The following is a 26,729-nucleotide window of genomic DNA, read 5'->3' as shown; positions in this document are numbered from 1 at the left end:
AACTATTTAGCTTCAATTCTATTTTACTTATACAGCACCAAATCACAACAACAACAGTCGCCTTATATTGTAAGGTGGACCCTACAATAATACACACAGAGGCCTTTTGCTGGTTGTTTCCATCTTGCAGATTTTCTACATCAGTCGGTAAATATTTGCATATCAAGCAACCTTCATCTCAAATCTCAGGCCACAATTTTCACAAAAAAATCCCACAAAAAATGTTGATCACCAAGACGTATTTATTGCACACAAATTCAGTATTCAAAATGGATTTGATACTGACATGGAAGAATAAATATATCACATATATCACTTATGGCATAAAGGCAAGATGTCCTTAAAAATCCCACTATCACTTGAAAAATACACAAATTACATTAGTGGAATTACACCTTCCTAAAACATCCATCATCCTGATTAGTCTATGATGTTGTTACGCAAAGTTTCCTCCATTGCAGAGTGTTCCCAGCTGTTCCCAGAATGTACTTTAACACAAACACAGAGCTGCACTTCAGATTTGATTGAACTTTACTATTGTAATGTCTCTCTAAGATCTAGCGACATGGTGCAGGCTTTCTAAGGGTGGAGTAATCCTCTTCAGATCATTTGCAAAGCAATTAGGCATGCCCCCACTGCTATTAAACATAAAGATAACAGCCTATGAGATAAGATGCTATTTTCACTACGTATCAAATGTGGATAGCTGCCTTGGGCCCCTGATATCAGCTAGATATATTTAAATCCCTGTAAATGAAATTAAAAATGTGATAGTAAAAAAAAATAAAAAAATTAGAGAGACATATCTAGTGTACTATCTATCGAGAAATTGCATTTATGAATTAAATGTTCTTGCACCTAAATCCTTAATTAATGGAGCTATAATTATCACATCATAAGTACTACACATTTTATGCAGAGCAAATTTAAACGCATGGCTTCATGGATAATATCAACTCTGACATTCTACAAAACAAGGTAAATATCTTAATACTTTTTAGCTGCCAAGGGAACATACTGTAATGGTCAAATACGTCGATCGTTGCCACTGTGATCATCGCAGGACCACGCAAGGCCGGATTACGTCGCTAAAAGGGCGACCGGATCCAAAAGGATCGCTTTTGAAATCCAGAGTGAGCTGAACTACGTTGATTCGCAACATGCATTTGTCAGCAGGAACCAGAGGGCCTCTTTTGCATGTCTTTCTATCATCGGTGCACACAGCAAGAAGTAATGCTACCGACAAGCAAGGTGTGGAGGGGGGGGGAGAGAAAAAAAAGCAAATTCCCTGTTGACCTGTGACCCTCGACTCAAAGGGGCTGCCATGCATGCATACAGAGGAGGTTCAAACAGAGTTTATGACTGCATTATCTCTCCTCTTCCTCATCACCTCTCCACCCATCAGTGGACACTAGAAGCCACCACGCCGAAGCAGACAGACCAGGCATCACTCATTCATTCGCCTCCTAGGTGCCTTTGTCAGGTGATTGCTGGCGGAAAAAGGAAAACAGATCAATACATCTCCCATGGGTCTGACAGGTAATCTTTACCTGGGATGAAATATGAGTGGTACTAGCCTGCTGGATTCCTTAACTGTAACAGGACAATTGACTGGCTGCACGGATGCCATTCCACCATTTCCTAGCCATTGGAAATTCATTTCGTGGCATAAGGTCTGGCTGAGATGTCATTATAGTGACTGTTAATTGCCGTGGTGGCATGTAAGGTGTTCCTCCCTCCTACTAATGGAACTGTATCGGACCTGATGCATCTTCCTCCCCTGTCAGAGCCCTGGCACCAAAACACATACTGTTGGATAAAACAACAGCGCAAAGCTCTCCTTAAAACACTGCACGGTCAATACCTGTCAACAAGCTGAGGGGAAGAACACATCACGTTATTGTTTTTTTGGTCTAATTATTCTTATTCCTATTAATCAGACGTATACCGTAAGCACTCCCACCTGGCCTGGTTACAACTGGCAGACTGAAGCTGCAGAAGGAAAAGCAGCAGCAGTAGACGGGGAAAGGGGTGGGCTGGTCTCTGCACTTTGACTGATTTCTGTGGCAGGATGTCTTGTGTGAGGCATCCATTTAGACTAGTGTGCACACACAGCATTTATAAATGTCATCCCCCTCCAACATGATCACATAAAGCCTTCTCAGATGGATTATTGCAGACATATAACTCATGTTAATTGGCAAATCTCATTCTATTAAATGCGATTCTTCCCTTAAATAAGGCTTTAAAGTGCCGGAAAAAGACGCGTTATGAAGCTGATGATTATGCACTTCACTTTACTAAGAAGATATCTTGTAATCAGTAGAGAAAGTGCATACCTGGTAACTTCTTTAGATTCATTAAACTTTCCTTTAAAAAAACATTCAAAATAATATTTCAATTCAGGTGAGAATTTCCGTGTAAAATGCATTTTTAACACTATTAAATGGAGTCAGGCTGTATCTTTATGGTTTGTCATGTATCTCACAACATGCACAGTATTTTCTTTTTCTGAAAAATAAACTGGTTGTTTACCATCTTGGCTAGTATGAATATTTTTGATCTCTCTGTATGCTGCGATTGATCTTTTAATGCATCTGATGCTGCGGGAGGTGGGGGAATCCATATCCTAAGGGGAGGTGAAAATACAGCGCGCACGGATGTCCACTCCCGTCTCCTAGAGCTTCTCCACTTCTCTCCGTTCGCCTCTGCGCTCCTTCTAAACAGCTCCAAAAGCAGCCCATCCAGCACAGCTGAAAAACAGGCTGTTCAAACAGATCTGCAGCTGGCCTTGAACTTTAAATACATTTGGGCAAAATTTGAATATAGAAGGTAACCTGGAGAGAACAGAGGCGGCCCTCCGAGGACCGCTACTACACTCCCTCTGTGTTGTGCTAATGAGCACCTTTGTACCAACTGTAGCTTTTCAAATCCATGCTAATAGGAGGCCTGTACTTTGTGCGGCTCGCTACCGGTGGTCGCCTCTGTGAACCCTGTAGCAGCATGTGGTAGCTAAACATTGTGATGCTCCTCTGTCTCGGACAGCCACACTAGAATAGAGCAGACTGCCCCCCTCCCTTAGCCCACCCATCCTCACCTGACCATCCTTCCCAGGGTTCCTGCTGACAAATGCCGTGCAACTAGAGTGGACATAATTGTTGGATTGTGCGGTAGCAGGTGGCCTGGAAACTCTGTTTGGAAACAGGAGGAGCTGCCGAGTCTAGAGTGAAACGAGGAGCCTCTTGAAGCTGCCTTCTTCCTTGAAGAGATGGCAGAGGGCTTAACAAGGCTTGATTGCATTAACATTTGTCATGCTTAATATACTACCTGGAAGGACTGGATCTAGCAGTAACATGCTGATTTGAAGACTAATGATTTGCTTTGTATTTTTTTACTTCTTTGTTATAAAGTTTGTGCAGCAATAGGAGTTCAAGCCTTTTTCATTCCTTGGCACAATAGCTTCTTTTTGTCACTTTCCTCCAGACTTCAGATGGTACTTCTCGAGTCCCATTCAGTCCTACTGGAGCAAAGATAAACTCTCAGGCTGAGCACAAGTGGAGGATTGTGAAGCAGGTACGCTTGGTCCCACAGCTTCGAGGGCTGAGGTGTTACCGGGCCCTTGTGCCTCTTCTCTCTGGTGATCCAGGTAAAAAGGGTTGTAAGCTGCAGAGGAGGAGAGAGAAAAAAAAAGAAAAGCACATATCATATTCTGGACATGTAACCAAACACTGAGAGCAAACAAAAAGATAAATAAATCACATTGCCCTTCACTGTTTCAAGCCTCTCAAAAATGATTAAATTTAGTACATGACTCACAGATCGCTCCCTGGTTTAGGTAGATGGAAATAAAACTTTGAAGCAATCCTCTTCTAATAGGTTAAATATTAATTTTGGGTCACGTGAGGCAAACCCGCTTCACCCCCATATGACTGTAGACGTTATTAAAAAACGAAACCTATCTGTGCTTCTCTTATGGTGGTTTGATTGTGTTTCTGAACTCTTAATTCATCACACTTCACATCTCGCTGATGACCTTCCTTTTTAAAGGATCCCATTTTCTCTTGATCTCGTGCACCTTAAAAGCTTTTTTCTCGCCGCGAGTGAAGAGAAATATCAGAAAGAGAGCCGGGACCAATTTTCGTGGAAAACAGAGGAACTCTAAAACAATTGCACTCGCTAACATGCCTTCCTGCTTTTCCTACTTCACTTTGATAAATAAATCTCTCCTGATCTCCGCCCACCCTCCCCACCAAAAAAAAAAAAGTTAGCGGCGGTCACACAAGACATTTGCCAGGCAGTCCCATAACATAGGACAAGGGAACTAGAAGTGACATTGTGGCTCGGGGCTGTCTCAAAGGATTAGGCATTACAGCATTCACTGGTATGTGCTTTTGCTCGTTCTCCTTATATCTGCTTGTGGCTCTTTCCAGATGACTTCTTCTCCAAACTGATCCAGCAGCCAAGATAATTGATTAATATTTCTTGAGGGAATGATGACTAACTGTTGCTGAGGTTCAACACAAACATTCGGGTTAAACATAGTCAGAGGACTTGATCAAAATTCAGGGGATTTCTTACTGGACAAATAGGAAAAAACAGCAGGAAACACTTAAGTCTGAGTATGTTAAAATGCATAAGACACACCAGATACTAACTCAAAGTCAAGGTCATGTTTAGGTTAAGGTAAATGATTAATATTTCCTGAGGGAATGATGACTGATTGCTGCTGAGGAGTATGCACATTTGTATTTCCAATCAAATCAGCAAACATTTAAATAAATAAATATTTTTAAAACTACCATTTCATACGTTAATACTACTATTTTAAAACGCTTTAAAGTTGGAACATTCCTGCTGGTGGAATAATCAGTCTTCATGTTTCTCATATTCAGCCAATTACATTGAATGCAGTGGTGGAGGAAGTGCTCCGATCTTTAATATATGTGTGTTTTTATGTGGAAATCCTGAAATGTAAGTCCTGAATTCAAAGTTTTACTTCAGATTAAATGAGCTAGTCCATTAGATGGCATAAAAACTACAATATTTTTCTTCATATCAACTGATAAATTATCTTGCTTCCTTTTATAAATCACTGCTTTGGTAGGTTATAGATATAGTTTTAGATATAGAACAAAAATAAATACTGGGTAAAATTTAAAAACAAAATAGAATAAAGTGTTTTGCCAATTATTTAGTCTTTAACTGAAAATGCTACAAAAACAACATAATAAATGCTTACGCTGAAAAACTTTAGGTTCGTCTTCAGTTCAAACTCACAGTATGATTGTGTATAAATATTGATATGACAGCGTCACACAGCTGCTGCAGATTTGTCGACTGCACATCCATGATGCAAATCTCCCACTCCATCACATCCCAGAGGTGCACTCGATTGAGATCTGGTGACTGTTGAGGCCATTTGAGGACATGTTCAAGAAACCAGTTTGAGTTGATTTGAGGTTTTGTGACATTGTGCGTTACCCTGCAGGAAGCAAACATCAGACAATGGGTACACTGGGGTCAAGAAGGGATAGGCATGGTGAGCAGCAATACTCAGGTGGCCTGTGGCATTTAAACAATGCTCAACTGTTAATACAGGGCAGGATTGCGCCATGCTTTCATGTTGTTGTTTACACTAAATTCTGACCCTATCAGCTGAATGCTGCAGCAGAAATGGAGACTCATCAGATCAGGAAATGTTTTTCCAATCTCCTATTGTCCACTTTTGGTGAGCCTGTGCAAACTATTGCCTCAGTTTCCTGTTTTTAGCTGACAGGAGTAGCGCCCAGTGTAGCTTCAAGGTCCAGCGTTGTGCATTCAGAGATGCTTTTCTGCTACCTTGGTTGAACCAAGTGATTATTTGAGTTACTGGCACCTTCCTATTAGCTCAAAACAGTCTGCCATCGAGGAGGCATTTTCCCCCACTGACCTGGATATTTTCTCGTTTTTAACAATTCTCTGTGAACCATAGAGATGGATATGTGGGAACAAATATTTCTGAAATAGTCAAACCAGCCTGACTCATGTCAAAAACCATACCACATTCAAAATCACTGAAATCACCTTTTTTCCCTATTCTGATGCTCGGTTTAAAGTTAACCAGGTCATCTCGATCACATTTTAATACCTAAACGCATTGAGTTGCAGCCATGTGATTGGCTGATTTGCATTTAAAATCATATTAACAACTATACCTATTAAAGTACTCAGTGAGAATACACAGGTTTAACACTATCTAAATCAACATGTTTACTAAGCCCTGCTTATTTCTACCAAAAAAATGCCAAATCCCATTTTGAATGTATTAACTCAACAGTAAAGAGCGCATGGTAAACTTTGCAACCCAGAGCTGTCACCACTGACAACATTTAGTGCATTTAGTGCACGATGGAGGTCCAAAACATGCTGACAACATGTCGTCTTTGTAGCAACTATACTTTTCATATAATAATATAAAAATAGCATCCAAAGTGTACCATGTGAAGAGATACAGGTTTAGCATCTTAGTGTATTAATGTGATTACAAGGTAATCTAAAAATGATGAATAAAAGATTACCACCTGCACTCAACTGGTTTTACATCAAGGTCAATAAAGACATTACAATGCAAAGGTTTTCAGTCAATGGGAGAATTACAGTACATACATTTATTGTGGACGATAATGGGAAGTTGAATGGAACCATCTTACCATCTTAATAAGCTCTCATGTGATGCTCTCTAAAAACAATCATTGCAGGCCTTCCTGGAGCACTCCCCTTCCCCCCTTTATTAATCAGCTAATTACACATTGACAGTAATGGGCCTGCTGATTCCCACACTTAAATGAACAGGGCTGAATAGCTCTTTAATGATTAGCCTTTGTGTTTCTCTCTCTCTTCCGTGTACTAACACACACACACACACACTCTGCTCTTTTTGCAAAAGAAAAGAAAAAATAAAAGGGACGTTCAAATCAGACCTCCTGGTGAGAAGGGTTGCACACAAACAAGAAGCACCTGACAGTCTAGCCGGGTAAATCTACCTCCAGAAGAATGAAAGAATACAAAAAAAGAAAAACAATCAGAGAGGTTACAGCCGCAGCAGGTTTGTGGTTATAGCACATCAACTCATGTGGGTTTCAGTGTTAAGCTGGGCCTCCAGCAACAGTTGAAAAAAAGAAAAAAGCACGCCATGAAAGTTTGGTAGAGCCGTGCAGGCAGGTGCAGGTGGAGACGGAGGGGGGGTTGAAGGACAAGAGCAGGGTGTGGAGTGGAGCCGGAGAGGGCGAAATAGTGCGGTGGGCTGCATTTCTGTCAGCAGAAGTGATGGCTGAGTGGTAGCGTTATTTGTCTTGTGCTGCCATACGGCCCTCGCACCAGCCTGGGCATTAATGAGAGGGGGCCGGACCGGGCAGGAACACGGCGGGCCTCCAATGCAGGTGATCTGTCACGCAGCCGTCTCGCTCAGGCAAGGAGACACATGAAGACAGAGGGGGAGAGGAGAGGCAGCAAAGCTGACCGTGGGGCAGGCCTCCACATGGACACCCACATGTGGTACTTACCAACATATAAAGATAACAAGCGGTCTGACAAGGTTAAGTGCAAACTGACTTCAACCGCACTTATTTAGACAAAATCTTCCTGACGTCTAACACACTACAGAAATTAAGGCTTTTTTTTTAAAACTAGCATCGACTTTATAGAGATAAAGATGAAGGGCATTGTGCGAGACAGCAGGGGAGGAGTAAAATTGCAATAATTAATTAGTCTGTGTGTCAGGCCAGCCAAGGATATTAAATTCCATCAAGATCTTTACACTTCTTGATTCATCTCTTGACTCACAAATAATCCCCCAATTGTGTAGCGTGTACATGCTCTTCATACTAATTCACCATCAATGAGCGCCATGTGCTAAAATGCACAATTCGCTAATAAAAGCCAATGCAATTATTAATACATTTATAATTGCAAACTTTGATTTTGCATTTTTGTAATCACTTTTTTAAAAATACTTTTCAAATCCTATAGAGCAGAAAGAAGGTTTTCTTTATTCCAAATCTAGTAGGGGCTCGGTTGGATTTCTGGGTGGATGGAGGTGGTGAGAAAAGTAGAAAATGGTCAATTTAAGGCTGAGAAATCGAGTGGTCATCTAATCCAAACAGATACCTGGCTTGATAAGTTGTTGTCTTTTTTTTTTCCACAACAGGCTTCAAGCACTGCCGTGAAGGTGCTAAAAGGTTAAAGAAAGAAGACAAAGCAACAGCTGGGTACCACCTCAGTGATTCCCTATAGAGTCCTGGAGGATACCTTCAGTCGCAGACTATTTTCACTCCTGATTACAGAGTTTCAAATCAGCCACTAACACATACAGCAATCCACTTCCTCTGGCTAACTCGAAGACTCAGCTGTCGTGTTCACTAAACGCAACACGGCGAGCCGTGCTGCGCTTTTTACTGAATGCAGTAAACAATCTTTCCATGCAAACAAGATGTTTACCAGACAGCGCTTCTGCTCGATAAATCACCGAATCTATACGCGCTCGTGTCACAACGGCAGCAAACCAAAAATTTTTACACAGAGCGTGTGAAAGCTTGTCAGGGTGAATGTGCATCTCCTGGTGGGAGGTGAGATTACTGAGGAGAGACATGGTGCAGCAGGCTGCCAAAGTAAAGATTTATACAGAGCAGTTGCAGCTGCAGAAACTGACATTGGACGACATGGGATGCATGATAAATCATGGTGGACAGGGGGCACTAGACTCAAGAAGCAGGAAAACACTCTGAACAGGGCTGAGGGGGATGTGCATATCAGGGACTCTACTTCTGTCTTTTACATATAAGATGATAAATATATTTATTTAAGATGATAAATATATATATATATATTTTTAAAAAGCTTTATGATCATTTTTACACAAAGATTACATTACAATAACATATGAAGAATGACTACAGTAGACCGTGGGCCTGTTAACCTTTGACAAACAAGGTATGCCCCTCGTTCCGCATGCTGAGTATCAGAGGGCCTTAGGGGCCAGGGGTCTGTCCTTTTTTTTTTTTTTAACTTTTATGTGAAGCAGTTTAGCACTTGGGAGGTGAAGGACGGAGTCGCTGGCCCCTCCATCACTCGTTGCAATAAATGGATGCAATCTGTATCCATGTAAAGCAGTGGCTGTTTTTAAATTCCACCTCTTTTATCCAAATGAATGATGGACCCTGGTACAGTGCACTGTGGAGCAATATTAATATACATCAGAGGCCTGCACCCCTCACTAAATCAGAGAACCACCAGCATTTGTTATTTAAATGACAAACAGCAGCTGCAGGAGTGGAGCACACAGAGGGGACGCGAGAAGAAAAGGTGGACAAACCAATTCAGATTTCAATCCAGCAAAGACAAAAGGCCCCGAGCCATCAGTCTAATGAAAAAAGGCAGCTCCACTGGTCTAAGCACACACGCAACGCTGGCTGCTCGGAGTGTAAGGCAACTGTGACCATGGAAAACACAGCTCATGAGTACATAAGTAAATGCAGTCAAATATAAAAGGGGGTATAGATGTAGAGATGAGGAGAAAATTATTAGCCCCCCGCCACATTGAAATGAAAAGTTTGTCAAATGCTTTTCCTACAAGTGAGGGATTTTGGGGCAATTCTAAACATACTTTCCTTTAGAAACCATAAATAACACACAATAACAGAATTACTTCAGAAATAAAAGAACCAGGCTCAGTATTATTATCCCCCTGAAAATCTGACTCCTATGCAATGATGCACTTTTTAATGCTCTCACCTTGTAAAGTCACGTTAAAGCTGAAGCATTCAGAGGTTCTCTGCAAGCTCTACAAACTAACATGACTTTCAATTTTAAAGGACTGTTTTTAATGCATGGCTGAAAAGCTGCAGCAGACACTAACTGCCTGAAGTGTAGAAACCATAGACAGCACCAAATGCTGTTTCCTCCAATGAGATGTTCTGCTTTGCTTCTTGTTTGTGGGTCTCTCTGCATTCACATCTGTTTTTAAATCTCTGAGTTCTCACCTCTTACATGGAATCTTGTCACCGCACTTTCCTTGTAGTACCAAAAGTAATTTTGGCTGGTGCAACATGTTAGTAAATCTGACCCTTGGAATAAACCTCAGATCTTTTATCTACTTAAGATGTCATAAAAAAACAGAAGGGAACATGCCTCGTTTGGCCATGAAACAACTTGGTAATTGTACAAATAGTCTGAAAGCCTCTGAAAATGAGGGACTATGCATGAAAATAGATACCCATGGCATCAATTTCAAAATCCAGCATCATCTTGTTCTCAAGTGATCATATTCAGAAGATTTTTAGAAAATGTTACTGTGACCTTGAAGATTCAAAATCATCCAGAGTATTTAGTAAATGCACTTGTGGTATCAACTTGAAAATTCCAGAAATCTTGACCTCCAACCTTAAACTTGAGGCCAAGGTCACTGAGATTCAAACTGAGGTCTGACATTTTTAGGAGCTACGTCTATTGTATTTGGAGCTCCTATGTCACCTCATTCTCGAGGTATCGCATTTACAAACTTAGGTGTCCACACCCCCGACTCGCCCGCCCAGCAGCATGATGGCTATACCCCATCAGCCTTTTACAGCTGAGGGGTAAAAATGGCTCTAATTCCTATTAAAACGGACTTCAACCATATATGTTACATACTGACTGTATAAAAGAAAATCTACCATGGTTTTATACAGAGGCAAAACTTACAAACTAAAGGTGTTATAGAAAGGAAAATAGTTAAAAAATCACCTATCACCATTTTGAATGCTACATTTAACTCCTGAATCATTCACTAAATTTAAACAAATCTTTTTGGAACTGGAGGAAAAGTGAGGGCATCAATTAAGTAATTAGAGTTCATTATTGAGGTGCAGTGACATCGAAGTAGCTTTACTCGCAGCATGGCTAAAAAACAAACAAAACGCAAAGGTATAAAGTTTTTGCAATTCAAACATGATACTTTTACCTCATTCTCTGAGCTGCGTCACGTGCTAAACTGGGGTGGAGAGTGTTACCTGATGAAGTGATGGACACAGCTTCGGTTTCCCTCCGCTTCCTCACGTCTCCTGTGAACAGCAGTCCTGGAGTGAAACTAGTCTGTCTGAGTGAGACACAGAGAGGGAAAAAAACAACACATTACTCACAATATTATGATGCAGCTCCGACCTAGAATAAACACATAAACATGAAGAAATTTAATAGTTTCGCAAAAGTCGATAAATGCAACCGCTGCACATTTGCAAACGCTGCAGCTTCGCGTTTCACCTCAATACAACTTTGCCGTGTGTTAATTTTTCTTCATTAATGTATATTTTCACAAGAATAATGTGAGATGCTGGGGTGCGAGCGCCCGAGTCATCGCAGAGTTCACATAAACAAATTACACCTGCTCTGTGCCTCCTGTGTGTCATATGTCAGGGGCCCTGAAATAGGAAAAGCTCCCCCATGAGCTTAATAGCCCTGACTTCTGAGATGTAAAGTTAAGGTCAAGGTCTGTTCCATCACAAGGGGGTTGGCAGCAGCTGATGTGATCAGGGCAGTGCGAGTGTTTGTGTAGAGCAGAGAGAGGATGAGTGAACCCTGATAAGAGACGCTGACAGACTTAAATATTTGAGCTAATTTAGCACCATAAAGAATGATAAGCATCCTTTATGAAAATATGGATAAAAATGTAAAAATGAATTCATGGCAGCTCAACAACAAGGATGCATAAAAGATCTCTCTCTCTTTTTTAGCTGGTACAAACCAAGACTGTGGCTACCTAAAGCTCAACCCTAACAGGCACATGCTACAATGAGGCCCCGTCAGACCAGCCTTTTAACTGCGGCGTGTTCCATGACCTCAGCACCCATAAATCACATGACGGGTGTGCAGGCGCTGGGCGTTGAGAGCTGTGCGGAGCATGCTTTGAGCGAAGTCTCTATGTTGTATAATCAATAGATATAAAAATAAATGGCCTGACCGTTATTCTCTCCCTGCTACCCCTCTCTAATAAAATCCCAGTAATGCATATTTCATTTACTTTTATACTTATTGATTACCTGTACTCCAGTTAGTAAATCACGCGCCTATCGATCCCTCAATCGTACCTCTGTCGGACAGCACATAACCAGCCATTTGCGCCCCTGATAAAGAGCTCAGGCATTGAACTCCTCACAGTAAATCTTTGCAAACTAACTTTTTAATTCTAAAATCGATCCACATTTAAACGTCGCATTATTTCACAAGGCACGCCCGCGGTATTAAAAGTAATACCCTGATGCATTTGGTCTTAATGTGTGGTGGTCCATCCCTCCATCTCTTTTCTCCTCGCGCTGAGGCCGAGACATGTTGGCCCCCTCCTCAAGCGCCCGCCCGCCCACCCCGGCGTTACAGAGAGCTAAGATGCAGAGTCACTTCTAGTCCGCCAGGGGCCCAGTGAGCCACTCAGCACAATGCTAATCAAACATGAGAATACCATCAGCTGCCTCATTAACCAAGGAAAAACACTACCATTCATCTCAGAGCAGAAACCAAAGGCTTTGTATAAGCCTTTTACATGGCTCACTGCAAAACTGAGAGAAATGCTTAAAAAAAGCACAACAGTGTTATTATTTAACATCTGTTTCTTCATCAGCTTTAACAGCTTGACAGATGACGGCCTACATTTACTGAAACTGTAATGAGAAAGCAAAGATTGACTCAGAGGTAATGAGCAAAGAGAAAACAAGTACAAAGTAACAGAGATGGTCGGCAACTACTAAATTCTACCACAAGGACACTGAGGGGGAAAAAGTGTCCAAAATAGATTTTTTTCAGGTCACATGAGACACTTTTAAATGCAGTGCAGTCTCTAAGAGAGCGGGGTAAAACAGCACTGACACAGGGTCAATTGTAATTTTGGCGCCCACATCCAAAAGCAAATATATCAATTAAAAATAATAAATCAAAAGAGGAGTGAAAGGCCGCTGTTACAAAATGGCCATCTATTTTCATTAGGTTACATGGCGCTTCAGGTGTGAGCAGGATCTCAAGATTAATAGAGGCATTCAAATGAATCAGAAAGGATTAGGGTCTCCAGGGAACATAATCAATAGCTCCAAATCAATAATCAATAGGCCACTCACACCAATATACTAACTGCTGACACTGTGATCTCACAATTAAAAAGAAAACTGGGATAGGGATGGCATAAGACTATGATTTATCTCACAGCACAAGTGTCATTTAGGAATAAATAAGTCAATAGATAAAAGCTGCTGCCGCCTGGCTCAGGTGGGAGATGGTTGTGCATTTTAACGCGGCTCAGAGCATTACAGCCAAAATCCCACAAAGCATTGCGCCCATTCACGCGCAGATGCGAGGATAAATGGCATGCAACCTTACGCAGCCTTTATCACTTAATATCAAATGTGTGATTGCTGCTGTCGGCTTGCGTACAACAAAAATCACAATATCATCCCAACAATACAGCACAAGATTAAATGCTCAAACTCTGGCCACGGAGAATTCACTTTCTCTCAAGGGTGTCTAAACAAAGAAAAGTCACGCGTGCGGTATGGGGGCTGAGCGCTGGAAACTTATAACACAGGTGAGAGTTACAAAACAAATTATGCGAATCACAAACTGACAGTTTGTCTAAAGTTTGTCGAGAACGGCCACGAGTGACGGCTCTCGTTGTCATGCCGAACAACATTTCTAACTGTTTGTATGCAAGAGCATTGTGGAGAAAGTCTAAAGTACCCAAATGGGTGCAATGTGTGCAAAGCTGGGTCATCGGGACAAAGCTGCCATCTCGCTGGAGAGCGGAATTGAGCAGCTTGGGGAGATGGATTCAGCTCGTGCCGTCCAATGGGACACATCAGAAGCCCCTCTCGTCAATCCCCCTCTCCCTCATTCATTTGGGAGTATGATTTATACTTTTTGAAGTGAAGGGTCTTGAATCCCACTATAAAGGAATTAAGAGGTCTCCCCTGAGTCTGTCATTCAAATGAGAGCATGGCAGGGATATGAGGGCTTTTTAATAGAGAGAAATTAGTATTCACAATGCCTTAAACTAGAATCTGAAGGAACCTTTCAGGTGGAGAAGAAAGGGCCAGTTTAGAAAGAAAGCCTTAAGAAGTCGGGGGCTTTTCATAGCAGCCGTGTTTCTGCCCCTCATCAAGGAGCCACGGAGCGCTCTGTGAAATAACCCAAGAGAGCGGGAGGAAAGGAGTGCGTGTGAAACAAAATTAAGAATGCGCCATAAATAGGCAGAGTGAAAACAATACAATGAGGAGTCCCACAGTCTCGAAGCCAAGAGGGCTGCTCGGCTTCTCAGTAGTCCCCCATGCAGATCCAACAGTTTCTGGGATGACTGGGAGCGATGTGATGCTTTGACAAACATCTCCTGGATAAACCTTTTTAAATGTTTCCGTGCAGTCCCAGAAATGCCAGCATATTAATCTGCATTACAACTATGTCAACATGTAGCATTTCTCCATTTGCAAACGCTGACCTTGAAAACGATTTAAAGTGACGCAGAGCACCACCTGCATGTTATTGTAAGTTTAGCTCAGACTTTAGGCCAAAACAGGCAATGTTTTGTTTGGGATTAAACTTTAACATTATTTTCTCACCTTAATAGTTCATTACTTTTCCCTAATTTTATGAAAATCTTTTTTTTTTGGGGGGGTTGGGGGGCAGATTCCACATTTCTGAAGTTTACTGCATAGAACTGCACACCCCATCTGTTTGGGGTTTACACAGTACAACTCCTCCAAATACATTTCTCATACTTACGTCGGGTTTTTTATTTATATAAATCATCATCATCAAAATAGTATTAGTTACCAGAATTTCATTTCATTTGCCAAAAAGTTATCTGTTGCAAAGCGTAAAAGGAAAAAAGGCCCAGCTATATAGTAAGCAGGATTTCTCCAGGATTTCTGCTTTTTCACTCATTTTCAGTCCAGTCCTTGTACCCAACCATTTCCAAAGGAATGTTTTTTGCTAGTTAGGCCAAATAATACTGTCCTATGAATCATTCAAGCATAAAAATGCACCTATTTGAAAAGATGAACCAGTTTTTTGTCTACGCATAACAGACAACTTAGCAAAGAAACCATTTTAAATTGCTTCTTTAGGCACTTTGTTACAAGCAGCCTGTTGTAAAAACACAATTTTTCCTATTTCTGTAGCCAATTCTATGGAAATTGCCAAAGATAACACGGTTTGAAAGATATAAATTGTATTTTTGCACAAGATTCTTTCAGCCAAAACAAAACAGCATGATGTGCAGTGGGTCCTCCTTTTTTTGAGCCACCACACAGTGCCATCTGGAAAAGCATTTGATTGGCAACAGCTTAATTTTTCAGCTTGACAATGATTCCAAACACACTTAAATCCAGTTAAAGAATACCTGGATAGAAAAACTATCAGTCATGGATTGGCCTCCCCAGAGCCCAGACCTCAAGATTATTGAGGTAGTGTGAGAACAAAAGGCAGCCAACATCCAAAGAAGAGCTTTGAATTTCCTTCAGGAAGCCTGGAGAACTACTCCTGAAGACTACTTAAAGTAGTCTTCAGAAAGCTGCCTAATAGAGTTCAGGCTGTGTTGAACACACACACATCAAAAATTGACTTTGAAGCTTGTTCGAATTGTACAGACTGTTTTTACCTTATATACTGTATTTTCATAATGTTTCAATAAATCTCTACACACATTTCCCATTTTCTAGAAAAATATAACAGAATGAGGAATGGCTCAAATGCATTACGTAGTAATATATTTGAAGAATATATGTAAACACAGTAGTTACAGTATGTGTACCTCTGAGTCCTACACGTCACTGCCAATAGTTTACATGAAGCATCGAATGACGATTAATTTCCTTCTAGAGTAGTTACAATGTGAATATTGCAGCTTTGAAGCATGAAATGAATTCAGTGAATTGTCAGGCACAAGAGGGAAAACAGTTGTTTCCTGACACACACACACACACACACGCACGCACGCACACACACGCACGCACACACACACACACACGCACGCACGCACACACACACACGCACGCACGCACGCACGCACGCACGCACACGCGCACACACACACACGCACACACACACACACGCACACACACACACACGCACACACACGGTCATTTTAATAAGGAAGGAGAAGGTTAACACACAGAGTCTCATCTGAACAGAAATCACTCCAATTAACGCTCTGTAACTGATTCACTTAAGTGAGCTGGTCATTGACTTCCCCATCAATATATTGAGCTCTGATTAAAAGGACTGAATGGTGCAGGCGTGTGAACAGCATCAACTACCGGTTTCTGAAGACCGAGGAGGAACATCTGAGATGGGGGCTCTCTGGCACCATGTCAATAGGACACACTGGTAATGGGCACAAAGGGTTCATCTGTAAAAATGAAAGAATCAATAATATTTAGAATATGCAGTTTATTTAAAAAAAAACAAACATAATAAAGCTAAAAAAAATGTGTTATTCTTGCACACCTGGCTTCGGTCTCGTTTTCCAACAGAAGGCAACCAAAAGCTAGAGGAGATAAAGAAAAAACGATCATGGAAACAAATACAGTTGATGTCTAAGAGTTATGTTTCTAAGATAGTTTTAAAAACTTTCGTACTCTCTTTGGTAAGGATCCTGGGAAAAGTGTCTCAGTCGCTCTACAAACACTGGCATGCTGCTGGCCTATGAAAAACGAATCAAAGATGTACAATAAGAAACAAAACACGAAAACTGTGCAACGGTAATTATTGAAGAGGGAAATTCAAGCTTTCTTTAACCTTGCTGGGAGGCCGCCTCCTATCCCTCCTGACGCAGCATGCAGCAGAGCCAGCCAGTCGTTTAAGACGTGAATGATACCCTGCAATGGCACAAAAAAAACAACACTTTATGGTTTAGCAAAAACATAAATAAAGGAAAAACTGAATTGGTTACACTAGCAATATAATCAAAAATTCTGATTTTATAGCATTCTTCTTTTTTTAAACAAGCAAAAGAATTTATAGGACAACTCAAGTGTCTCCTGTAAGCCAAGGTAGTGATTTGCGGACCAACGCTACATACTGACGTGGTACCAGTCAAATATTCAACAGCGCTTTATTGCAGTGATAAAGATGCAGACTCGAGCGTTTCAAAATCTAATACTATATCTAGAAGACAGAATTGCTCTTTGCAACCTCGGTCAGAGAGTCGTGCAGGTTGCAGAAAGGCGGCTGAGGAATGGTTGTCCTCAAGGGGAAGCTGGCTGTCAGAGTCCCAGCTGGGCAGCAGGCCAGCCACACCCGTCCCAACTCCACAATCCCCCTCGAAGAACCAGTCACTCTGTTCGTCATCACCTGCACAGAGGGGAAGGGAAGATCTTCCATCAGTTAGCAAATCACTCTGACAATAATGAAGATTGTCAAGCAATTTGTTGAAAACATTAAGTAAATATTAGACATAAGCTACAATAACTCTCATTTAACGCTGTGTTGATGTCTGAGAGAAGCTAAGTCACTGCACATTTTTAGCATCCTACAAGCTGCGGGGTGAACTACTCCTTTAACTACGCATTACCAGACAGCACCGGGCTTTTCCCCAGACGGCGAGCTCTTCTCAGACCTGTCACTCAGCAAAGCGTACACAGGAACCATGCCTCTCACAGTCAAGGTGTAGTGACAACTGTTAAATCAGAGGCCGCCTGGCCCCACCACGGCTAATGAGATTAGCAAAGGCTTCGGCGCTCATTAACACGACATGACAACGTCTTATTAGAGTCGCCTGGGTGCCCAGCAACCGGCCCATTGTATCTAAACCGCCTTCTCTAGCCCCAGCATTCCCTCATAGCCGAGCAGGGTATTGTCCAAATATGACAGCTCGTCATCGTTCTAGTTTGAATCCATGTTAATAATACATATTTGTCTCTTAATACCTTGTCCTCCTTCATCATTGGTGAACAGACCAGGGTCGCTGCTGCATGTGCTGCTGGTTTCCCTGCAAAGAGAAAAAACATCACATGTGAATGATTCCCATTGAAACTCCTTCTTTAACGTCAATATCAATAAAAATCTGAGGATCGGGAACTGCACTTTGATTTGTCACCTCGTAGATTCTTTAGGTCAGGCAATGCTATAGCATCTGAAAAGTGAACAATGAAAATCCAAAAATGGCTATCTCCTGTAATGTCAGTATCTAACATGCAACATTCAATAATAGAAATAATGAAGAAGTCTGGATCTAGAGGTCGACATAAATGGAAATGACACAAAGAGACAGAGCGTGCTGTGATCTCCCTTGTTGTGATAGCAAACACAAAGGCATCAGGAGAGACTCTGATCGAAGCCACTGAGTGACATGAACAATCTAATTGAATATCCTCCGCTGTCAGCTCCAATCTAATCTGGCCTGCGTTGTGGAGGATGACAGGAGAGCGAAACGCATTCCCCTGTCCGCCCCTCCCTCTGGGTGTGCCCCACACGCGGATCGACCCACAGACGTGCCGCCTCGACAACTGGCCGACATCTGCTGCGTGGGCTGCCTCTGCACAGACCGCTCCGTTGCCGGTCCTCCCCACGTCCTCGGGGCAACCCCCGTTACGCTCCCTCCACACCCTCTGTGCCCCCTGCCCCTCACCCAAATAACTGTGGCTTTTCTTTCTTTTTCACATTTCATCCTCCTCAAACTGGGACCTCCAGACAGTTCAAGGTCAGAGGATAAGGAAGGAGCAGTAAGAGATGAAGAAAGAGGCCATTTTTTCTGCCGTTGTTTTTAAATACATGTAGCACATGGGTTTATTGATTAACTACACGCTGCATGTACTGTTCTGAATACCAGTAAGCCTGGGTGACTGGTTTCTAACACACACACACCAGTTTCCAACAGCCACAGTACTAATTGTTTTAATTAGCTTCTGTTTGACCACTTTTTTTAAAGGAAATATATATTTTGGCATATATTTGATATATCATCATCAGCTTGAGCGCCACACACTGGTTTATCCATTTAATTAGTCAAATTGGTATTCATGCAACTTTTTGAAAGAAACGGCGCTTAATTCTCTTGACCAGCTTGCATTTTGCTTCCTGTTTATCAACGCTGACCTTGCTTGTAGGAGAGAGCTGGAGGGTCGGATATGCGCTGATATGGTGCTTTGCCATATTGCAGAAGCCTGTCAGTGATGACAGGATCAGGAAAATGTCCATCCAGCCTGTCTGCCTCCCTAGCCAGATGGTCCTGCAGCTTCTTCCCTAACATCCACAGGAAGCAGATGTGAGAGGGAACAGGCCTCTCCAGAGAATCTGGAAGATGTCTGCCCTAACCCAGCAGTCCTAAACCGTCCCTCCCCTTCAACCTTCTCTCCTCACCGATTCCCCCGGCCTCTCCTCAGCTGTACCCCACCTCTGGACATATCAGCTGGCATCTGGAGCACACAACATCAGAGGAGGACACTGCCTAAAGCTCTACAACAGCCAACACCTGCATTCCCCCCCCACCCCCCTTTTATGCTCTGGTCTATTACCTTTCACAGGAATTTCTCAGGATGTTCTTTCCCATTTTCAAATAAGAAATCTGTTTTGCTTCATATTGTGGGATTTTGTGCAAAGTTTGAAAAAGAATCACAAGTATAAACAATTAATTAGAGACTCCCATTAAGTATTTATCCGTATTAAAGGTGTAATGTGATGTCGCTTGAAGCAGCATAGGGCCGATGTGAGACCGTTTCCATTAAGTACTCTAATTAATGTTATAAATAATTGAGGTCCCCATTTTTCTTGGGACCAAAAGAAACACCTCTTCTTTCTTCTTTGACCTTTGTTGAGAAAAGTTGACAAACGTTTTGAGCAAACTTGGTTTTGTCTCGCTGCATGCAGCAAGAAAATCCTTCCATGAAACTGCAGCTTATCTGATCAAATGTAACAATACTTTTCTGTAATAAATACCATAATTAGAATAAATATGCCCAGAAAAAACAAAGACAAGGGCAAAACGAAATTAAAAAACTGCATTCCAGCACTTAGAAATGGACTTAGCTTCCCTCACAGCTGTATTGTCTTATTACAATCCAAAGAGTTGAAGCAAAACACAGTATCCAGATGAGCACTAATCATTAGGCTATAATCCTCAGCTCCTGGGAGAGGCAGACCAGTTTGCACAGAGATTACAGGCAAGCCGCCATTTATTGAGCCTGGGCTCATTCTGCAGAGGAATAAAGAAGAGGCAGAGTCGGAGGGGGGCAAAGTGCTGATAACAATGGATCTGTGGGCTCTTCAAACAAGCCGCCCCAACCCAAATCCATGCCCTCTTCCATGGGTGTCTGATTATAAGGTTATCCCACCCTCCCTGAGCTGCAGTAATTGGATTAGTCTCAGAGATTTATGAAAATTAACTTCTGCAGATGCCGTGCTGCCCCCCCCCCCAAAAGCCCTCCTCACTGAGTTTTTAAAATGTAAATGATATCAGTAAGAGAGAAGTGCCCACAGTAGATTTTGTTTGCTTTTGATGCCAGGGATGAAATCAACAACACCAGAAGCAGCACACAGCTGGAGACCAAGGCCGAGCCCGGGACAGCAACTACCCACAGGTGAGGCCTGCTTGCTGGGACAGCCTGGGTGCCAGGTGGCCTCACTGCCAGCAGGCTGAGCCACGCCTAATCAAGGATGTGGAGCCCAACTGGAGCTACCAACATCTGCTCTCCTTGCACTTGGGTGGCTGAAGGCAAAGCCCTGCTCGGTGTGCACACAAGCCGGGTGACCTTGAGATGAGGGAGATCTTAGAAGACCAGAGGCTCCAAATGAAAAAGGTTAAAGGAATGAATCAAAACTGAAAGAAGAAAAAAGTCCAAGTGACTCAAAAGACATTACAAGAATGTCATGAGTGTCTGACATCAAATGGACCGTACACTCTCAGAGCATAAATATAGCCGCTGTACCACTGTCAACCCCTCATCACCGCTGCCATTTGTTCATATCCTTTTGCCTCTGCCAGGACTTAACCATTAGATTGTTCAGCCCTCAGTACAGTGTGGCAGTCTACTGAGCAGCAATCAACAGTGGTGGCGTTGTGCAAGTGAGAAATGATTGACAGCATGCCATGGTGCTCCCATTTATTTCTTCTCCGGAGCTGTTTTCTGTCAGAACGGCTATTGATTTTTCCATAAAGTAAGAAAACAAGTACCGTTTAGGGGCTAGGGAGGTCAGCACAAATTAAACCTGAAGATGTAAAGCCTTCTCTCCGTCCCATTATGGGTTCCCTCAAATGTCTTCTTCACACATGTTTTATGTGATCAACAGACAATGAGATCAGCAAAGGAAATATGTTATGAAAGTCCACTGGATGGCATTAGAAATGGTAAACAGGATGTACGACGCTTCAAAAAACCGACTCTGTTCCTGTGTATCTGACCAGCACTGAGAAGCATTTGTGTATTATAACTGTAACTGTATTGTAGCATTATATCCCTGACAACCCAATGACTATAATGTACAGAAATGGGATAGGGTGTGTGTATATCAGCTACTGCCTCCTGAGTCAAGGTCCGTGTCTGAATCTGCTTCCTGAATACTCTCTACTCTCTGCTATTGTATTCAAATGTTAAAATTCAGAAGTCCGAGCACGACATGGTGTACTCAAAAAACACTTCTATTATGACAAATAAATGCCACCGACATGCACCACTGCCTAGATACTGAAGACGTGCATCTATTAGAGTAAAAATCAGTCATTAAACAAACTAGGCTTTCATAGCCTTGTACCATTTTGTTTAGGGGTACTAAGAGACTATCTCATTTTAGCTATAATCACAAGCAGTTTTTCAGGTGTCACCTTGTTTAGTTTGTGCAAATATGATCTTCAAAGTAACAAAAAAAAAGCAACCTTGGGGCCTGAAAAGTGAAGCCACTTTGTAAGGACCTAAAACTGCAGTCCCCCTAGTGGCCACTAGAGGCTCAGTCCAAAAGCAAATCAATCCTTGCAGACTCGCATGTTAAAACCCAGTAAAAACAAACATGTTACACACTGGGCTTTTATAGCAGGGCATCTGCATGGGGATGCTTTCAGTTCTTAATGACCTACTCAGTTACATCTTATAAAGGCTTAGAGTTTGGATCATAAGTGGCACGACCTCTCTGAAAACGAACATGTTATATATGATATATGGATGTATAGTACCTACTACTGCAAGATAAATAACCATAATGTAATATGGAATTAAGTTGAAGCATATATAAAAATCTAATGCAAAGAAATTTACAGATGCATAGGTGCATTTATAGATACAAAAACTACCTCTGTACATGTTAACGCCTCTTAAATGTACAAAACAAGGAGAAATAATCTAATTGTTTTATTTACTTCTCAACACACAGTACTATTAAATGTGTATATTTAACAGAGAGCGGTGAATGAAACTTAAATTGAGGTCATTGGTAGTTTTTGGGCTTAAGCTAAAGCAACATATGGTAATGTTTTCTTTACTGTAGTAATATAATGTCCCTCTCTGCTGCCAGTTACAGCCACATTTAGTTTTGCTAAATAAAATGCGCACAAGACGGTGCACTCTGGGACTGTGGGACAGGCACAGCTTTAATTACCCAGCCCAAGACAGGAATTCATTTCAAAACAAATCAATACCACGCCAAGTCACTCATTTATTTGTGACAATATTTCTTGAAAGAAAATAATGAGCTGGCAGATGCCCGGAGGCATAACTATCAAAGATCCCTCCCTGATGATCATTTCAGCTATACGAGATGAGGATGAAGAGACTCTATCATTCATTTTTAATGTCAACTCAATACTTTAAAGCGGAGTGGCATGATTGTGATACATTTTTTTCGGTTTAGTTGAGGACATGCTGAATATTGACAACTGGCTAGATGGAGACAGGCATTATAGATCATCCTAAATGTCGCCTTGTTTAATTGCTTCTGTCTGATAGTAGTTATGCCCATGACTTTTATGTTATGGGTTTAACTGCCTTGGTAACTTTCAGTTTAAAGGGTAAAAGGGGCTTTTAGAGTTTTGAGCTTCTTTTTCAGCATGATTTAAATTGAGACTCTTTAAACAAGGGCAGGGTTAACATTTTGCTCGCTGCACAACTGTAAATTAAATGTTGGGTTCGAAAAGCTGAAAATGTTATTTTTCACAATTAATGAGTCCAAAGTGCTTAATACGACTCTTAATGTTGGGTTGAGGAGGCCAAAAGTTGGGTTTACCTCAAAGAAAGAAGAAAATGTAAAAAATTACCCATCAGACATGTTCTCGTCTGCAGCATCTCTGTGCTCTTTCTTTCTCTCCCAGCACTCCTTTCCCATCAGTCTGGCTCTTTCAGTCTTTCTGTCTGCTCCCATCCAACCACCAGACCGCTTCTTTGATCCTGACAGATGCCGCACCTTAGAAGGCCTATTCCTCTGTTTCCTGTCCAAGCCAGAACCTTTTAAAGTGGACTGCAGTCTGACGGTTACATTTGAGGTCATGCGTTTAACTTTCCTCCGCCTCCTGAGTGGACGTCCGGGGTTATTCTCAGTGAAGGAGTCGGACTCTGGCCAGGAGGACTGCCTCGCCCTGACTGAGCCTCTCATGAGGGACGGCCATCGGGTGGATGCGGTCATATCGTCAGAGTCACTGCAATTGGCCACAGAAGTAGTGATGTTCTCCCTGTATTCTTTAGCCTCGTCCAAGCTGGACTCGGATGCCTCGATCCAGCATCGCCTGTGCTCTATCGGGTAGAGGGTGGACTCGCGAAAACGCTTACGGCCTCTGCGACGGCGGATCTGACGGCGTTGCTGCAGAGGACTCAGTACCATTTCCTCCCACAGCTCTCCTAGCTTATTCTGTTCTGAGGTCTGCTCCAGTGCAGATACCAGGTCCTGCACCAGCTCATCCATCATGGTGCTGGAAAAGAATGGAAATGTTAGTGACCAGTTAAACTCTTTGGATGACTTGTCATGTTAAATTGCAGGTTTAAAGCGCAGGCTAGAGGTTTATATGAAACAACAGAAACGTCCGATGTACTTTTCTAATTGATTATCAGCATCTTCACTCGCTGGCCAGCAGGCACACATGCCAAACCTCTTGTTAATGCAAATATCTAATCAGCCAATCACACAGTACATTTAGGCATGTAGATGTATTCCTGTTGAAGTTTTAACTGAGCATCAGAAAGGGTAAGAAATGTGACTTCAGTGACTTTAAATGCAGTCACATCGACTGGTCCCAGTATTTCAGAAAGTGCTGATCTACTGGGATTTTCTCACAACCATCTCTAAGGAATGGGTTATGATGCCAGAGGAGAGTGGGTAGACTGACTTTGAGCTGATAAAAAAGCAACAGAAACTTTAAATAACTACTCATTACAACCAAGATGTGTAGAAGAGCATCTCTGAATGAATCTGCAGAAACCACACTGGATGACACTGCTGTTAGCTAAGAACAGGATACTAAGACTACAGTTCATACAAGGTCACCAAAACTGAAAAGTAGAAAACTGGAAAAATGTTGTCTGGTCTCATGATTGCCCATTTTTCCTGCAACATTTGAAATCAAATCAAACACTTAGACCACTGCTGGTGGTGTAAAGGTGTGGAGGATTTTCTTGGCACACTTTGGGCCCCTCAGTAGCTTTTATTGTTTAAACACCACAGCACACCTGGGTGAACCTGTGCCATGAAAAATGAAGGCAGTTTTGAAAACAAAAGGGTGTCCAATCCAGGACTACCAAGATGTTCCTAATAAAGTGCCCGTGAGTGTAAATATTCAAGGTGTAAAGAAAACAACAAGTCAAACCATTCATTGGGAAAGTCTAATGGAAATAGTGTATTTGCAGGTTGTTACTTTGCTGGACTTGCCACTAAACGACACGCCATTGTTCCCTTTTTATTTCATATATTTCTACTCTTATAATTATGTAATCATTAGTGCAGCAGTGGGCATTCTGCTAGGACAGCTGGGGTCCACCTGTCCCTGCAAATCAATACAAAATTGCTTTCTTTCTTTATGGGCGGGTTCTCTTATGGTTTGAGGAAGACATAAATGATGTGCCAAACCCTGCAGTCACGAGAGCACCATTAAATTGCCAAATATGGAAGTATCTATTGAAAGAATGGTTTGTGGCTTCATTTGGAGAATGAGTTGCAAAGTGAAACCGCTCCGGAGGGACTTAATAATGCAGTTATATGTGTTTCTAGTAATTTGTTACCTGTTTGTGTATCAGCAGCATTATGAACTATACCTCCCCAACCATCTCAGGCATGATGACTGAGGTCCATTTCAGTAGACCCAAGTAGCAGTCATAACCACATTTTTAAAGACATGGGACAAAAAACACAAACAAAGAAAGGACCCCACCACCTCCTCGCAACAATCACAAAGTAAATCCACAATAGCTTTAGCGCTATAAAACATCACTAGGTTGATTCCCCCCCCCCCCCTTTAAGTCTAGCAGCATAAATTCGTGGTGGGCTCATCATCACCGGAATTGCTCCGTGTTTGATTGCAGCGGTGTAGAAAGCGCTGCATTTACGAGCATTTGCAGGTCATCATCGGCTTAAAAGAAAAGAAAAACGATTGACATCACGTTTTATTAGCAGTAAAGAAAAGCGACTGTGTAGCTGTGCAACATCAGTGCAGCACAACAACAGCTCAGGCTGGCTGTAGTATCCGCACGCTCGGCTCAGCCTGTGTTACATAACAACAGCTCACACGTGAGCTCAGCGCAAGGACAGCCACACATCTCTGTGTCCACTGCTGACAACAAAACAAGCGGTTTACACGCGCTGAACACAACGGCCGCCTCACGGACACGGTGTCCGCGGATCTATTCGGATGCTATTTAACGCCAGGGAGAAGACACCCCTCTGCGTTTCGAGCACTCACCAGTCGCAGCTTGTCTTGTTTTGTTTTCAGCACAGCTGGGACACCAGACGCACTTCCGCCCTGCAGTCCAGCCAATCGGGTGGCTCCGCCTCGCTGTGACTCCGCCAAACAAAAAAACAGTGCGCCACTGCACAGTGCTGCCGAAATACAGCCTGCAAGGCAGATAACACCAGCGTCTGGTCACTATGGCATCACTTCAGGAAACCGACGGAGTGCTGGTGTGGAAGATAATGTGCAATAATAAAATAATAATAAAATGTGCAAGTTTTCTTCCATCAGCGTTTACAAAAAGTTGTGGGGGTAGGAAAGGAGGTCTGTAGGGGAACTGCATGCTGACGGTCACAAGGGGCAATTAGAACGAGCTTATGCTTATTTAGTTAGTGAAGTACCTGAGAAAGTCCCATTCAGTTTAGATCATGTGTGTTTTTCATAGACTAAATGTAAAACTGCATCTTGTATGTTTTGTATATCTTTAAAGAAATAGCTCCATGTTAACGTCAGACCACCTCTCAGTGTTAGTAGGTTGACTCTACTCCTGTTTTGCTGGGATTTTTTTGCTGGGTAACTTTAGCTGGATACCTTTGCTTCCACTGTGTAGAATTCAAAGGTTTTAGAAACTATGGATTGTTATCTTTGCTAAACACTGCTAATGCACTGTTTTTCTATGTTGGTCAAAAATGAAACTTAAAATTGTGCACCCGTGAGTTGGAGATATAGTGCGAATGTCTTAAGATACCCTTATTTCTTTGTAATTTTCCTTGCAAGTAGCCAGACTTTCTTGCCATTTTTGAAGTGGTCTTAAAGATTTGTTCTTCAAGCTTTCAGAAGTTCTGTCAAAGTTCTTCTTTGGACATTGGCTGATTTTTCACTCGTT

At 42.1% G+C, this 26,729-nt stretch overlaps 1 protein-coding gene across 1 annotated transcript; it reads right to left on the bottom strand.

The window, feature by feature from the left end:
* Positions 1-230: 230 nt before the first annotated feature.
* Positions 231-25,920, bottom strand: LOC308389869 (G patch domain-containing protein 2-like). The gene is made up of 10 exons (XM_080871458.1): positions 25,856-25,920; positions 23,228-23,875; positions 17,916-17,977; positions 17,182-17,340; positions 16,786-16,865; positions 16,626-16,690; positions 16,495-16,534; positions 16,305-16,396; positions 11,025-11,110; positions 231-3,663 (listed from the first exon to the last, which is right to left on the bottom strand). Exons 2-10 carry the CDS (start codon positions 23,869-23,871, stop codon positions 3,518-3,520), a joined length of 1,374 nt encoding a protein of 457 aa, XP_080727584.1. The 5' UTR covers positions 23,872-23,875; positions 25,856-25,920; the 3' UTR covers positions 231-3,517.
* Positions 25,921-26,729: the final 809 nt, after the last annotated feature.

The sequence above is a fragment of the Rhamphochromis sp. 'chilingali' genome (assembly GCF_963969265.1).
Source record: "Rhamphochromis sp. 'chilingali' genome assembly, chromosome: 21".
NCBI lineage: Eukaryota > Metazoa > Chordata > Actinopteri > Cichliformes > Cichlidae > Rhamphochromis > Rhamphochromis sp. 'chilingali'.
Note: the sequence above shows the minus strand (reverse complement) of the source record. Positions and strands in the feature narration are given on the sequence as shown.

Bases quoted from the DNA above. Each gene is read 5' to 3' on its own strand.
- LOC308389869 (XM_080871458.1), bottom strand. From the start codon at position 23,871: ATGATGGATGAGCTGGTGCAGGACCTGGTATCTGCACTGGAGCAGACC. The intron at 17,341-17,915 runs GTATTAAGAGAC...CCCTCTGTGCAG, and splicing joins CAATGATGAAGGAGGACAAG to GTGATGACGAACAGAGTGAC. The intron at 16,691-16,785 runs GTTAAAGAAAGC...CGTTTTTCATAG, and splicing joins GGAGGCGGCCTCCCAGCAAG to GCCAGCAGCATGCCAGTGTT.